At 43.2% G+C, this 16,517-nt stretch overlaps 3 protein-coding genes across 3 annotated transcripts; all 3 read right to left on the bottom strand.

Moving 5' to 3' along the window:
* Nucleotides 1–1,884: 1,884 nt before the first annotated feature.
* Nucleotides 1,885–5,580, bottom strand: LOC306796847 (mannose-P-dolichol utilization defect 1 protein-like; the record flags this gene model as incomplete). The annotated part of the gene is made up of 6 exons (XM_079295909.1): nucleotides 1,885–2,049; nucleotides 2,164–2,274; nucleotides 4,109–4,221; nucleotides 4,366–4,451; nucleotides 4,560–4,687; nucleotides 5,575–5,580. 6 exons carry the CDS (start codon nucleotides 5,578–5,580, stop codon nucleotides 1,927–1,929), a joined length of 567 nt encoding a protein of 188 aa, XP_079152035.1. The 3' UTR covers nucleotides 1,885–1,926.
* LOC306796506 (mannose-P-dolichol utilization defect 1 protein-like) lies at nucleotides 5,539–9,831 on the bottom strand (the record flags this gene model as incomplete). Its single annotated transcript, XM_079295456.1, has 7 exons — nucleotides 5,539–6,133; nucleotides 6,248–6,358; nucleotides 6,730–6,848; nucleotides 7,317–7,402; nucleotides 7,511–7,643; nucleotides 8,093–8,158; nucleotides 9,705–9,831. 7 exons carry the CDS (start codon nucleotides 9,829–9,831, stop codon nucleotides 6,011–6,013), a joined length of 765 nt encoding a protein of 254 aa, XP_079151582.1. The 3' UTR covers nucleotides 5,539–6,010.
* Nucleotides 9,832–14,519: 4,688 nt separating this feature from the next.
* Nucleotides 14,520–16,159, bottom strand: LOC306796717 (citrate synthase-lysine N-methyltransferase CSKMT, mitochondrial-like). The gene is made up of 2 exons (XM_079295786.1): nucleotides 15,998–16,159; nucleotides 14,520–15,239 (listed from the first exon to the last, which is right to left on the bottom strand). Exons 1-2 carry the CDS (start codon nucleotides 16,083–16,085, stop codon nucleotides 14,563–14,565), a joined length of 765 nt encoding a protein of 254 aa, XP_079151912.1. The 5' UTR covers nucleotides 16,086–16,159; the 3' UTR covers nucleotides 14,520–14,562.
* Between the last annotated feature and the right edge of the window lie 358 nt (nucleotides 16,160–16,517).

The following is a 16,517-nucleotide window of genomic DNA, read 5'->3' as shown; positions in this document are numbered from 1 at the left end:
CAGAGGTCTTCAACAGGGGACCGCGACCCCTATGTGTTGTGTTGGCGGATTCGCGGGCCACATAAAATGACGTGGCGGGCCGCGGGCCGGGAGTTTGAGACCCCTGCTTTAAGACGTTAAGAAGCTGAATCGAGGAATTATTCAACATTCTAGCTTGAAAACTGTCCTGAATGATGAATGGATGTGACAGCGATGCACCTGGCAGACCTGCCGGATCGATACCTCTGATTCTGACTCGCAGCCATTATCGGCCATAAGCGAACAATTCACACAGATTGAATAAAAAGTCTTCGTCAGTCTGCATTTGCTTAGTTACGGCGGGCCGTCAGCTCAGTTGTGAGTGCCACACCTTAGACACACATCCACCATGGTCTCTCTTCCTCCCTCCTTCTCTCTCTCTCCCATCTCACCATCACGCATGAGCCCCAAAACATTCACCTTTCGTGTACTCACCTCGAGACATTAAGCAAAACACATAAAAACTCACCCCCATTTTGCAGCTGTTTGGAATCGATCCCCCGGAGAGAGAAACACACCTATTGTCCGCGTGCTGTGCTGGTGTTGGGTTATTCGTCTGCAGGGGGTCCGCGAACTGTTTGGTTGATTAGACAATAAAAAATAAAAAAAAATAAAAAAAATAAAATATATATATATATATATATATATATATATATATTTTTTTTTTTTCCAAACATGAATCTGTCCATTATTTGAATAGTTCGGTATTGTATGAAAGATAACATGTATATTTATGCATGGCAGTGGCACTAATAGGCCATCACTCAGTTTTGTTTCCACATTCATGTTTAAAATGAAAACGTCAATGTGAATAGCTTGTATGCATGATTATCATGCAATTGACAGACAATGTTGATATTGGCATTGGTATCAGCTGACAAGGTGTGTCTATAAATGGCAGTGGCCCGGCCACCCTACTCACTGTACCTTGCACATGTTTAAAATAAAAACATGAATATATGTCCCTGCTCCATCTCTCTATCAGTTTGGGGGTCCTTGGCCTGAAAGACATTGAAGACCCCTGCATGAGAGAGAACGTAGCTACAGGCTCCGCTCATGCGCAGCTCAGTATAAAACTAGCTCTGGCCTGAGCATGACGCTAACGCTCTGTATTAATCCACAGTTAGATCAGTTGGTTACACAGTGCTTCCTAGCCTGTGTAACCTTTGCTGCCGGTTCAGATTTCCCCTAGCTCTGGTGCCGGTAACAAGTACACTAAATGTTCCCAAACATTTGAACACACCAGTCTGAACGGAGCCTGACAGTGATGAGGATCAAGAGGAATGTAATCTCAGTGTATTACACAGCGGGGCAGTCTGGACCCAGCGACATAAAGCTTTAAAGTCAAATGTTTGTCCAGCAGATCCAATGTCCCCGGACTCCTCGGTGACATGATGTGGCTCCTCCGGGCCACATCAGCATCATGGTCGCCCGCAAAGGGCCGGTTGTAAATGTAACTACTCGTAACATATTGATAACTCTCTGCATTCACAGTTTAAAGTAGTCTTCAATGTGCTCACAATACATTTCCATGTTAAATGTACAGTAAGCCAAAGAGCTGCTTCTATGACTGTGTTTAAGTATTTCATAATTTTGACTTTCTATCTCAGAATTATGACTTTCTATCATAGTTATGACTTTCTATCGAATAACTTCGACTTTCTATCTCATAATTTCGACAATAGGGATATTTTTATTATTATTAGTCTAACTTAAAAAAAAAAAAAATTAACTTTTTTTTTTGCTGGCGGATTCGCGGGCCACATAAAATGACGTGGCGGGCCGGGAGTTTGAGACCCCTGCTCTGTACAATTAGTTCAAGTTCTGAAGACGCCTCCTGGAGAACGTCTGAAAGTTGGCTATGGAAAGAAACATGCTGCTCTATGATTGAAGCTTCGTGTCCTTTGCCTACTCGCTCTTCTTCTTGCGTTCCGGGGAGCTGTTCCAGTAGTAGAGAACCTGCAGGGCGATGACGCCGTTACAGGCGGAGGATATGACGTAGGTGAGGGCCATCAGAGAGTCTCCAGTTTCCTGTAAGAAGGCGATATGGCTCAAAACTATTTACTTCTGCGACGTGAACGCAGGCTGATAATAAGAGAGTACTTTTCAACATATTACAGCGGGAAACACACACAGTCCTCTTACCTGCAGTGAGGTGAAGATGCAAGCGAGGGATCCAGCAAACAGCAGGAAGACAGAGACAGCAGACAGCTGGCCAGTGTGCCCATTACGGAAGTTAGAGGCCGCCTGGATCAGCTGAGACAAACACACACACACACACACACACAGTCAGTCTCTCCTGCGTTATGTGTGTGTGTTCGCACATCTGCATTAGTTACTTTCCTTTATATTTTTGGTAAGTTCACAACATGGAAAGTCATTCTGCATTAGTTCCTGTTTGTACTTTAACTACGGAAACAAGCAACGATCACCGGATTACTGTTAATACTAGTTAATTACTCTCAAAAATATTAGTCATTCATTCTGAAAAAACCCGTCTCAATAGATAGTTAAACACAGGAACACAGCACTGACCAGCAGAATGAAATGTCCGCCGCCAAATATGATGTGAAAAATAGAATTGATTCACTCTATCAGTGGCGGGCCGTCAGGGCCTGCAAGGCCTTCTCTGCTGGCCTAAACAGACTCAAAGTTATAGCCATTTTATAATTTAATAATTTTTAAAAATACACTACATGTATTATAATTTATAAAAATATTTTCCCATTATCTTATTTTCTCATTGCACAGCTATTGTCTTCCTCAGTTGCTCTGCTTCCAGTGCAGCTTGTTTTAAGTAGAGCTTCTATCCAATCAGATCTCACCTCTGTGTCTCTAGGTAAGAACAGAGCCAGAGGCCTGCAGACTCTCAAGTGCATCCAGTGCAGTTTAAGTGAATGGGGATGATATTGTTGATTGTCATAGTCTTCAACCAATCAGATCTTTAGTTTGACATGTTGGGCGTATCCTTTGACGTGTCAGAGCCTGCTAGCTGGCCTACAACTACGTCAGCATTACCTGCAGCTCAGTTTCCATGTGCAGCTCTGCAGTGAGGTGCAGCGTGTGCTGTGATTGGTCAGTGGGCGAGCACGTGACGATCGTGAAACTTAACAGCAGAGGTTTAGTTGGACGAGTAAGAGTTCAAATTGAAAGATATGGAAGAAATTATGACATTTTTTGTATTTTGCTTGGTGTAGATTTTTGTTTTTTTTTCCTAGCTTTGTTTTTTGAACACTCAATGGCTGAAGGAGGAGGAGAAACTGATTTTTGAGTTGGGATTTAACTGCGATGAAACTCTTTGTCAACAAAGAAAGGAGGATGGAGTTTGGTAAGTCAACTGCATTTGTTTTTTTACATCTAATATCTGAATGGCCTGTCCCCTTGAGTGTGTAGCAGAATGCGTGTTGCTGCTGTTGTAAGCTAGTTACAAGCCTCCCAGAACACTTGCTGAGCCCCAGCTGTTTTTTGTTCCAGTACAGAGGTCACACATACCGTTGTCTCCTACATCAGTGATTCTCAACTGGTGGGTCACGGACCCATTTTCAGTGGATCACGGGCCTTTGCCTGACAAAAAAAAAAGAAAAGAAATCTTGTTTATTTTGAAGGATATTTTTTATGCAGCGGAATTATTCCAGCATTTACAGCACTTGTTCAGCGGTGCAGGAAAAACACCAACCAATGCGTTGTGAATCACATGACGTGATGGAGCTCAGCCAATCAAATGGCAAATATGGGTATTCTGACAAGTTTCCTGACTCGAGTCAGATGTACACACACCGTGACACACGGGGCTGAGACGAGGAGAGACATAGCAGAGCAGTACAATTTGAGCTTCTGCATTTTCCAAATACACTAGTATTATTCAAACGTATTGTTCGGTTTGTAAGCCTCGTACCGAACGGTTTAATACGAGTACGTAAATAGTTACAGCCCTAGAAACGAATAATAACCATAGCTGTGGTGCCATCATGTGGTTATAAAGTGGTATTTCAGCTGCAGACAGCAGTGAAGGCCCAGGTACAAAATGCACGGCTCGCCACTGCTTTATATATTACTATAAATGTATTAGACTTGTGTGGCCAACGCCTACCCTGCCGACGATGCCGGATGGCAAGGCCTGTAAGGAGGTAACCACTGACATGGGAGTGACTGGAGACAGCACGAGGACCAGCAGGCCAAAATACACAACCAGGAACAGGAGACCTGGGAGAGAGGAGACAATGTCCAAGGACTCAATCCGGCTTTGAGTTTCTCTGGGTTTGGTTCACTTTTATTTCACAATGTAAATCTAAACAGGATGCTCTCATTCTGACCACGAGTGATGGCTGCGTGAGCATGCAGTCCTACCTCTGCTGGTTCTTCCTCCATAGTGCTGAATGAGGAAGCCGATGGCGACTGTCTGCAGCATGAGGAACAGAGCCTCCCCCCAGGCACTGAGGAAACATTCACACTGTTACTCAACTTCTTACTTAACATGGGACACAAAACTGTCAGAGCGCTGCAGCTCTACTTCACAGAGTTGATTTGCATTTGGTCCCAACCTGAAAGGGAACTTGTTGGCGATACTGTAGGCCATTGTTCCTGTGATGGCCAGCAGCTCCAGCAGCACAGTGTGGAAGCTCAGCCCCTCAGCGCTCTTTGCTCCCATGAGCTTGAAGATCTGAGGCAGCTTCAGAATGTAACTTCTTTACTTCTAATACAATGTAAAGAAGCTACAGTGTATAGAATGATTCTATTGGTTATTCCTTTTTTGAAATGTTTTAGACGAGTCACTAATCACTTTAAAAGAGTGATTGTAGCTGATTTAACTGACAGACATGAGATTGATCTTCTCATGTCACTCTCTTTATACAATGATATAAATTCATCCCCGTTTTATTGATATCTTACGAAAAGTTACTTCTCATTTTTCGTGAGTTTTTCCTGCAAAAGTCCAGCAACATGAGTCTGTTTTGGCTTGTTACATGCATACTGTCTTTTCAAAATAAACTTCCATCTTCACAGGAAACAACTGAGGTTTAGGCGATGAAACTACTGAGTTAAGTTTAGGAAAAGATCGTGGTTTGCGTTAAAATATCTACGGAAGTGGCGTTGCTTAAGTACGGAAGTCACGTCACAGATAAATCAACATTGGCTTCTCGTTTCACACACGGCACAAACTGCGGCCTCCTGGAGGAAACACTGTCTGTTTGACCCATCCACCTCTCCTCATCCCACCCGTCCTGAGTGGAATTCTACTCATGTAGTCGCTCGCTAGCTTATAGCATGTAGCATCCTGGGCATCACTGGGAATCAAAACACCGCGGCTTTGAGAGCACGTGTTTGCAATTGTGCATTAACGTGATTAACCAATGATTTAACTTGCTGCTAGGACCACTGATTCACCAAACCTGCTGGCTTGCAGTCTGTGTTCCACCACAGTCCCCGACGCTGGTCTCGTGATTCATTTTGTTTCTAAAGATAGATTTGATTTTGTAGCGAGTAACGAAGGTTTCAGGGGAAATGTATCGGAGTCAAATTCTGTTTATGGGAAATGATGAAACAACATATCATTACAGGCATCCAAGGGCAAAACTGTTCCAAATCATTTCCAGAAAACTAACCGTGATGATGACGACAGTAATCGGAGGCCCTGGATGGGATAAAAAAATACAAGTACACTAAATGTTCCCAAACATTTGAACACACCAGTGTGAACGGAGCCTGACACTGATGAGGATCAAGAGGAATGTAATCTCAGTGTATTACACAGCGGGGCAGTCTGGACCCAGCGACATAAAGCTAGCGGGCCCACATGGAAGATATACTTGGCATGTTCTGTTCACGTCCTTGCTTTAAAGTCAAATGTTTGTCCAGCAGATCCAATATCCCCGCACTCCTCAGTGGCTCTGTACAATTAGTTCAAGTTTTGAAGACGCCTCCTGGAGAACGTCTGAAAGTTGGCTATGGAAAGAAACATGCTGCTCTATGATTGAAGCTACGTGTCCTTTGCCTACTCGCTCTTCTTCTTGCGTTCCGGGGAGCTGTTCCAGTAGTAGAGAACCTGCAGGGCGATGACGCCGTTACAGGCGGAGGATATGACGTAGGTGAGGGCCATCAGAGAGTCTCCAGTTTCCTGTAAGAAGGCGATATGGTTCAAAACTATTTACTTGTGCGATGTGAACGCAGGCTGATAATAAGAGAGTACTTTTCAACATATTACAGCGGGAAACACACACAGTCCTCTTACCTGCAGTGAGGTGAAGATGCGAGCGAGGGATCCAGCAAACAGCAGGAAGACAGAGACAGCAGACAGCTGGCCAGTGTGCCCATTACGGAAGTTAGAGGCCGCCTGGATCAGCTGAGACAAACACACACACCGTCAGTCTCTCCTGCGTTATGTGTGTGTGTGTGTTCGCACATCTGCATTAGTTACTTTCCTTTATATTTTTGGTAAGTTCACAACATGGAAAGTCATTCTGCATTAGTTCCTGTTTGTACTTTAACTACGGAAACAAGCAACGATCACCGGATTACTGTTAATACTAGTTAATTACTCTCAAAAATATTAGTCATTCATTCTGAAAAAACCCGTCTCAATAGATAGTTAAACACAGGAACACAGCACTGACCAGCAGAACGAAATGTCCGCCGCCAAATATGATGTGAAAAATAGAATTGATTCATTATTATACATTACTATATAAATGTGTTCGACTTGTGTGGCCTCACCCTGCCGACGATGATGGCTGGCATGTTAGAGGCCTGTAAGGAGGTAACCACTGACATGGGAGTGACTGGAGACAGCACGAGGACCAGCAGGCCAAAATACACAACCAGGAACAGGAGACCTGGGAGAGAGGAGACAATGTCCAAGGACTCAATCCGGCTTTGAGTTTTCTCTGGGTTTGGTTCACTTTTATTTCACAATGTAAAGATTCCTATGGGGCGTGTTGTAGCCAGTTTAGACTAGCCCAGACTATATTATAGTAGTAAAATGGTTATTTACTATGTACATTTCTTCTTACTTTAACATAATGGGCGAGAGACAAATATTTAGCCATGAGTATCCTGCACCAAATATTTAGTTTCGCAATCGTTTTGTTGTCGGCGAGTCTTGTGCTAAATCTGACATTCAGAGCATTAATATCGCAGCAAACAACTACTAGTTGTGTAAAGCTGTAGTGGAGTAATGTCTGCCTGAGCCACTCTCCCTCTGTGTGTTTTGTTATCCAAGCTTTGTTTTCATAGCCGACGGCCACGCCTGCCTTCTAGGGCACATTGGTGCATGTGAGCGTCCACCCTTAGGTAAGTCGTACCTCTGCTGGTTCTTCCTCCATAGTGCTGAATGAGGAAGCCGATGGCGACTGTCTGCAGCATGAGGAACAGAGCCTCCCCCCAGGCACTGAGGAAACATTCACACTGTTACTCAACTTCTTACTTAACATGGGACACAAAACTGTCAGAGCGCTGCAGCTCTACTTCACAGAGTTGATTTGCATTTGGTCCCAACCTGAAAGGGAACTTGTTGGCGATACTGTAGGCCATTGTTCCTGTGATGGCCAGCAGCTCCAGCAGCACAGTGTGGAAGCTCAGCCCCTCAGCGCTCTTTGCTCCCATCAGCTTGAAGATCTGAGGCAGCTTCACTGAGAGAGAGAGAGGAGAGGAGAGAGGAGAGGGAGAGAGAGAGAGAGAGAGAGAGAGAGAGAGAGAGAGAGAGAGAGAGAGAGAGAGAGAGAGAGAGAGAGAGAGAGAGAGAGAGAGAGAGAGGAGAGAGAGAGAGAGAGAGAGAGAGAGAGAGAGAGAGAGAGAGAGAGAGAGAGAGAGAGCAGAGAGAGAGAGAGAGAGAGCGCTGAGAGCGAGATATATGTTGCCAATAAATAACTAGTTGTCAATTCATGATACTTTCTCATATCTTCATTTTAATATCTAACATACAATGTTGATAAGAGTAGTTAAATAAATAATGCTACTCGGTAAGTAGAAGGCTTCAAATGGACCAAACGATCGGTGATTCATCTAAATCTTAAACTCAACCTACATCAGGAGTCCAACTGACTTATGAATCATGAAGAGTGGAGGTGAGGTGTTTTACCCATCACTGATCCCAGGATGATGCCGATCCCCAGGCCTTTGCTCAGGATAATCTTCAGACATGGTACTGCAACAAAATATGAAAAGAGATTAGCTGAATGTCATAAATCACATCAAAGTACACACACACACCAAATCAGTCACAAAAACAATGTCGCTTTCAACAAAAGTTACTCAAACGGGGACTATTTTCCACAGTGGATGAATCTTCATGTGGAGCTGTAGTCAGTATTTGGGGCTGCAGGACGGTGTGTCTACCATACTAGTTGGTGTGCCAGAAAGATATTTAGCATGGCCCAATATGGTGTCAAATGCAGTACCCCAGAAAATTCCAGGATGTTCTCCTGCATCCAGTCGCATTCTGCAGTACGCAAGACAGCATGCTTTTCTGGCTATTCTGACCCACAATCCTTTGCGCTGCAGGTACATGAGCAAGAGGGTCAAATTTCAAGAAGCAAATTCTATGAGGAAGTAGAATTTCCCATTTCAATGTATACTGCATGCAACAGCACAAAGGCCAAATCCCAATGGCCCCCCTAAACCCTCAAACCCTGAACCCTCAAGGACCTACTGAGGTCACCTGGTAAGTGGTTGAGTGTGAGAGGCTGTGAGGGCTTGAGATGGTGGACAAGAAATATGATGTATAATTGTGGGTATTTATTTTATACTCCCTGATTTGAATGTCTTCCAGGCTCTTTCTTCACAAGATGAGAGGTAACTTCATATAATCTATTTACTTGTCTTGTCAAAACAGCTTCAATGACGAAATCAAATATTTGATGAATAAATAAATAATTATCTTCTGATTTCATATTTATTTTTTGTTCCATCTTTAACCCTTAATGTTTCTGAGTAAATTTAAGACATGAACACATGTGAGCCACGTTGTTTACCTTTTTTTTAAGTCTCCCTCCATGCGTCCAATGGTTACCGGTGTTTAACGTCACATTGCAATGATTTGTGGGTAATTCCCTTAGGCTAAGTCCATACCATGCTGACTTGCGGAAAGGGTTCATAAAGGGCTCCAAATGTCTGCAAGAGAGCCCTCAAACACTTGACGAGGGTCAAATTTCAAGAAGCAAATTCCATGAGGAAGTAGAATTTCCCACTTGAATGCATACAACAGCACGTACTTTGTAAGGGCAGCTGCAGTATCTACTAAAAGTAAAACGTGCGCGATTTGGAACACAGCTCGTGTTTTGGTCACATGTTGACATGGGATGCATTTAATTGAGTCATTCAAATCAGTCAACATGCGTGTTTTTAAGATGTTGTGCTGCATCTTATAACGTTACATCTACACATTCATTTTCAGCAGGAATTATTTGCAGAGTTCATGTCACTCACACAAGACCCACAATGTCATAATAACCGGAATGTTTTGTTGTTTTTTTAAGGTCCCAATTTAATGTTTTTACTTACGGTAAATTACTTTCTTTTGATTTTATTAATAGTAAATAGCTAAATCTGTCTGCTGCTTCTCTAACCTGACGTTTAACGTACATACCGGTAACATAACAGCTGCTTTATGACGTGACGCATTGAGCAATACATCCTCCAAGAGTCTCTTCAGTCACTGAGCTTCCGTATTCAACTAGAAATGAGCCGCTTACCGTCCAGGAAGTTGAAATTGAGAAAGAACTCGTCGTAGCATGATTCTGGCATAAAATATGTCAACAAAAGCCCTTTAAAGGGCTCCATAAAGGACGACCCTTCAACCAAAACACTTTCTTCCGCCATTGTGGTGATAGATGTGACGTTGCCGTTCAATGTGTAACACTAAAGGAGGTCCGCCAGTTCGCATTACATTACAAAGGTTCCGCTGGCTGACCACAACTATGAGCTAGCGGTGTTGTTGAAGGTCACTTTAAAAACGTGTTTACAGATTACTCGTTTAAAAAGACTGTTACAACTTTATCAAGGTAATGTAGCTATTTTAATTGCTTTGTCAAAGTGATGTACCTTTTCAACATTTGATTACTTTTTGATTGCTTTTCTTACATGTTTTAAACTGGACAATAAAGTGGAAAAGTCCGAAAAACATCAACATAAACCGGGCAGTGTAAACCTCAAAACAGCACTCGACACTGATTAATGTCAAACTTTTATTAAAAAATATTAAGACTGCAACGGAGCAACAGAACCCAGTGAGAACCCACCTGGATTTCAACATTGATTTCTGGTTGAAAATGCGTTGAAATGGGGCCTGAATGTCTTAGACCTATTTTCACCGTCTTTTGAACCGGCTAAATTACGGTTACAATATTAACGTGTCACAAAACACCAATTTCTTTTAAAATATTGGTTTGTTCAGTTGTAGGTTGAAAGAGACGCGATTTTGGTTACTTTAAACGTATTTCTCCAAAATCATATTACGCTGGCCGTTGATATGTGGTCTACATGAAGACGTGATTTCAACGCGTTTAATGTTCAATATAAAATGTCGTAAATATGGAACTATAGACTGTGTGCTGTCAACAAGAAGCTCAGGACATCGTAATGAGATCAGAGTACATTCTGTCTGTATGGTCACGTAAAAGACGACTCTGTGTTTACTGCTGGAACACGCATGCGCACAGACTTTTGTGCATTTTTCTAAGTTAGAGACGGCATGACAGCAATAAGTATTTGGTCAGATGATCGTAAACGCCTTGAAGTCTACAATGTTCTTGTATCTTTGGGTCAACATAGCACGGACTAATCCTTGCTTAACTTTGCCCAGTGTCCAAAGGTAGAGTCATCCATCAAAGTCAAGTTTGCTGCCCAAACAGCACATCTCCATGATAGCATGGGGTGAACATCAGATGTTTTTTCCATGCATTTTTATTCGGATGGTGTTTACAGATATGACTGCAAAATAACAGCTGTTAACAACACTGTCCATGAAAGAACACACTCGGGGAGGACATTTTTCAGTCTTTCAAAAACTTTATCGACAAAAACCCAGTTCCCAGTGTGTCAATCACCACGGACGGTGCGCCCGCAATGGTTGGCCGCTCGAATGGATTTATTGCCAAGTGCAGGGAGGACGATGCTTGGACTCATGGACAGTTTTGGAACTTACTCACAGAGGAAAACTACCCAAACATGAGGAAATGTGACTGCATTATTCGGCTCTCTTCATATTTATGTGAGTCAGCCTTTTCCCACATGAAGAACATTAAGTCCATACACCGTTCCACCATGACTGATGATCATTTGAAGTCTGCTTGAGGCGGCTGCCAGCAGCTACTGTCCGGACTATGCAACTCTGGCCAATCCCATTCAGTGCAAGTCATCAGAGTAAGGTAATGACCAACAATGTACAGAATTGTATTGTGCCATAAGGGTTCATGCAGTTATGCAAGGTACGTATATTGTAAATATAAAGTATACTCAGTATATATATAAAAATAGATATTCAGCATTTTTAATGTAGGTAGATCATTTTGACTTGGACATCTCAGTTATGCTGGGATGGTGAACTTTTGTTGACGTGAAGGTCTATCATCCGGCTAATTGGCTGATGAACTTACAAGCTTTTCAACCAATTGCAGTCGGGTGTTGTCCCATCATGTTAGCAGATTTATGCTTGTGTTGAGTAGATTGGGGGTGTCCTGCAGCACATCTTAAGACAGGGGTGTCAAACGGCTTGAGTTTGACACCCCTGTCTTAAGAACTGCATTCTGGGCAGACTACGGAGTTACCCAGGTAGTAGCCCTGGCTTCTCGGAGCCAATGCTGACGGTGGGCGTTTGGACTGTGGGGAAGACTCTTAAGCCCTGCATGGTGATAGGTGTCGCTGTGTGGGGCAAGCCAGCGCGGCCCGGAGGACTTGTTCCTCTGGAGCCTGAATGGCTGCCTTTATCAGAGTGTAAAGATGGTCGGCCAGTCTTCAATGCTACCAGGGGGCAGGAAGCCTGCGTGCCAGTCTGCCTCAGAGCTCACTTCAGGCTTCCGGTGTGTCCGATGTCGGCTGCTGGGGTAAGATACTGGCACCAAACTCCTGTCGTGTAAACCAGCAGCATATCTGACCTGTAACTTTGGATTCAGAATAGACTTTGACTGCTACCACTTTTCATAATTTGGCTCAGGATGTTTGGTGCCACCATGATGATTTTAGGATTACCAGCTCCTTGAATATCAAATTGTTAGCATTGATTATTTACTGAGAGTTAAGTACAGTACAACTTAGAGAGCTTTGCTTATAGGAGGGATATTTTGAAATATAGTATTTATAATCATAGTTGTAAAATAATGAACTACGTGTGTAAAATGTTGGGATTTACTCTAACCTCCTACATTAGGACAGTGTTTTCATGCTCTCATTCACTCACTCACAGGTTTCTATGGATCATCGTTATATCTGGACACTGGTCTTACCGCGAACGTAGTTGTGACACTGTAAGAAATTTGAGCAAAAAACTGTAGTTAGTAGATATAATAAAAGTGTTTAATAATTCATAATTAATAAATCATAATTAGTCATAATCATAAGGGTTTTGGGAATGCATAATTAAGATAAACATAAAGTGATGTAGGAATAGTAGCTAAAAAACATGAAGCTTCTGCCAAGTTGCAGAAGTTTAACTTTCATACTGAAGGATTATTATAGAAGGGGTTAAAATGTAACTGACAGTCATTGAATGTGTTAGTAGACTCGGGCAGACAGCCGAATACACTCCTGGAAGTTAGCCAATAGGAATCGAGAAAAATGGAAGAGGAGGTGTTTCGAACAAAGGTGGGAGGTTTAATTTCAAGTCTTTTTTTCCTCTCTCTGTGAAGGCCCTCGGAGGACAGACGTGTTTTTCACCTGAGGAGCCGAGTGAGGTTTTTGCAAATGGGGTTTTATTGTTTTAATATTTCATAGGAGTATATACTCCAATGTGTAACTGTGATCGTACTTGCATCAGTGGAATTAAATTCCTTATAATTATAAACCAGTTTTGGTAGCGTTATTATTGCAGCGTGTGTCGACGGCACAAGGCAGCCGGACACATGTGCTCCAGCCTCCTCTCTGTGGGGCTTGAGATTTTAGCCTCAACACACATGCAAGAGTAACTTCCCTGGTGATCCTGATCGGGACAGTGAGCGTGAACTGTCGGGGAGAGGCAGTCACATATCTCGCCCTCTCTCTCTCTCGACTGAGAGAGAGTCAGTGGGGAGAGTCCTGCACGGCGACATGTTGCTGTGTTGGGCTGCTGTTTCAGTAGTATCAAACAAGGGGATGCCCAGTCTTCAAATCATGTGCCAACATGCGTTTGGGTACTTCCGGTGTACGATGACGGGGTAATATACTCTCACCAAACTCCTGGCATGTAAACCAGCAGCATATCTGACCTGTAGCATTGGATTCAGAATAGACTTTGTCAGTTGGCATTGTTCGTAATTTAGTTTAGTATGTTTGGTGCCACTATAATAATTTAAGGATTATCAAATCCCTCCTTGAATATCAAATTGTTAGCATTGATTATTTACTGAGAGTTAAGTACAGTCAAACTTAGAGAGCTTTGCTTAGAGGACTTATAATCATACAGTTGTAAATGAATTAACTATGTAAAGTATTTTATGCTCTCATTCACTCACACATCTCTGCTCTCTGGCTCCTACTCTATCAGCTGACAGTGGGCGATTTCCCGTCAAACTTTAAAGACCTGTTCTCTTCTGTGCAGTCAGCTGTCATTTCAGTAGAAAGCGATGTGACCCTCCTCCCCATTCATCATCACATCGGTGCTCAAGGTTTCTTCCACTGAGGGCAGTCCCACTCAAACATGCCGTCATCTCGATCTTCAGCCTGCCCCTGCTGTCTTCAACACCCCCACCAGTGTCAACTCTCCAAAATTTTAACTTTACACATTTTAATAAATGTGTTTGTTCACTGTAAATTAAGTTTCTCCTGATTGAACAACCCGTGTCTCCCTGTATAAGTCTGTCAATTATCTCCCGGTGGCTTCAGTTCTCCTATTTATGTTTTTTGTGATGTACGTCATGTTATTTCAAACTAATTTGCAATCATAAGAAGCGTGGTCTTTGTTGGTGAAATGTTTGTCATGTTAGAACAATTACTTATCGTAAAACTCCAAATATATGAGTCAAATCTTTTAGGTGTGTTTCCTAGAAACTACAGGTCAGATGAGGAAAGTGGGAACAGGTGTGTAGGTGGGAGGGGATGTCATGTGACCAGGACTGGCAGGTCTGGGGAGTGAGCAGGGGCTGGAGAGAAGGACAGAGAGCCAGGACGGGCAAAACCACCAACCCACTAGGAAGTCTCTGACCTCCCTCAAACTTCTCACAGTTTAAATGGTTTGTCAGCTTTTATCATTTCATGAAGAAGTCATTCTTTACCTTCAGGTTACTTTATAAGTAGGAAATATCTTGTTGTCGGACTGTGGAGGTCCAGTTTGGTGGAGAGGTGTACCTTATCAATTACTTTTTACAATCAGTTCAGTAGTTTACTCATTTAATATTATCACCATCCAGATGAAGAAAGTTGCTACACAATAGAGCGAGGAGTCACTTGGTAGCAGTAGTAAGTCATTCCCCTTCGCTCCCCAACCTCCTGCACCCCAACATCTGCTGCCATCACCCCCGGCTCCTGTGCCTCGGTCTCCAGCCACAGCAGCCTGGCATCAGGGTCTTCATCGGAGAACTGGAGCAGAGACCCTGAGCTCCGCAACACCTTCAAACACTGCTTCAGCACCTGATTGGCCTTCCGTTTCCCTTCCTTCGACCTCAACAAGGCGTCTGTGGTGCCCTTATCAACTATAAGGTCCACACTGCTACAACCGTAGTGCTCGTGGAGCTGTGTGCAGTCCAGCTCTACGAACTCAAGCCGAGAGGAAAGATTGTGAGGTTGAATGGCTTTGGTTTGGACGTGTTCCTGCATTAGTCGCACAGCTATGGGGGAAATGTCTGCGCAAGTGACCCGGACCGGGAGAGGAGAGTGTCTGTAAATACAGGGCCCTAAAGCAGAAGTGCCACAGCCCATATCCAGGACCTGGAGCAAACCGTCTGGGTGGGGCTTGGTCTGCAATAGGGGCATAATGAAGTCCCGGACAGCATCGAAGCCAAAGAACCACTCAAAGTGTTTGAAGGTGTTTGTGCTGCTGCTGCTCTCAGTGTAGAAGCGGTCCCAGGTTGCTTTCTTATCCATGTTTTCAATCAGTTCAGCTATAGGCAGAAACACAGATGGGATTATGTCACATGAGTTAGTGAGTGAACATTAGCAGTAAAACACAGATACAACTTGCCTTAATGCCTCCATCCTTCTGACATATTTGGAGGGACTTCATGCTGAAGTAAATTTAAAATCTATCAATTTAATGTGTCAAATATCTTTTCTTTTAATATATGATTTAAGACCTTTTCTTGGATCCTTAGAAGCCACTAAGCTCAGCATGAAGACAATCTACCAAGCTGACAAACTTAAATGATTCACATTGCTCATTAAAATAAAAAAGCAACATACACTCAACAGTCCTGCATTGAATCCTCCCTTTGTGTACTTTATAGTGCTCAGTTCATCTTTAAACTGTTAAATAGATGTGTTGATGTATCCAGGCTGTTATATTAGACTGCATTAGCTTGGTGTCGCTAACAAGTTAGCAACTGAGTGTGACGTTTTTGCACAACAAAGTGCTACTTTATAGTCAGCTTCTGTAGCCAACATATCGGTGACAATTAGCGAAGACATCAGTGCACACACACCTGCAACTCACTTTAAGTAAAAGGAGAACGTCCTACATCAGTACCTATTCAACTAACGCTAGTCACATATGACCTATAGAACATTAGCGCTAGCTTAACCCACTGGAGCTCCACAGGCAGAGCTTCGCCATGTGTTACTTACTGTTACAGTTCAGACATAGAAACATGCAGTCAATGCAGCCATCGAACATTACACATAATACGTTTCGGTGTGAGCCCACCTGTCAGAGAGGAGTACTGACGCCGTGCTGCACGCGCTGCAGCTATTCTCACACCTGACAAAGTCAGCGACTTTGTAAAGGGAGACATTTTCCCTCAGCGACTTTGGTCGTCTTCACTCTTATCCAACGAAAGAACTCTCACTCTGCCCACATTTGTAGGCACCAGCAGCGAGTATTGGCGCCCACGAAAACGAGACAGCGCCTCCTGCTGTAGTAGACGACCATCTTTAAATAGGTTTACGCAAGCCGCTATGACGCGTCCTGCGCATGCGTAAATCCAGGTGTAAACAAAGTGTACGCACATCAACTGTTCTCCTGTAGTAATTCCAGTACACAATGCACACCATTTCTGAATAATCCATGCACTGAAACTGTGCATTCGGTTGAACAGATGCGCAATGTGAACAAGTAACCAATGCAGTTTTACAGGTGGGATTCGTGCCTGGCACAGCCACACTATCAAAATATACAATTGTAATGAACTATGGGGTTTATTTCATTATGCTTAACAAAGTCATTG

The sequence above is a fragment of the Melanostigma gelatinosum genome (genome assembly GCF_949748355.1).
Source record: "Melanostigma gelatinosum genome assembly, chromosome: 23".
NCBI lineage: Eukaryota > Metazoa > Chordata > Actinopteri > Perciformes > Zoarcidae > Melanostigma > Melanostigma gelatinosum.
The sequence above is the reverse complement of the archived record's forward strand: the minus strand, read 5'-3'. Positions and strand labels throughout refer to the sequence as shown.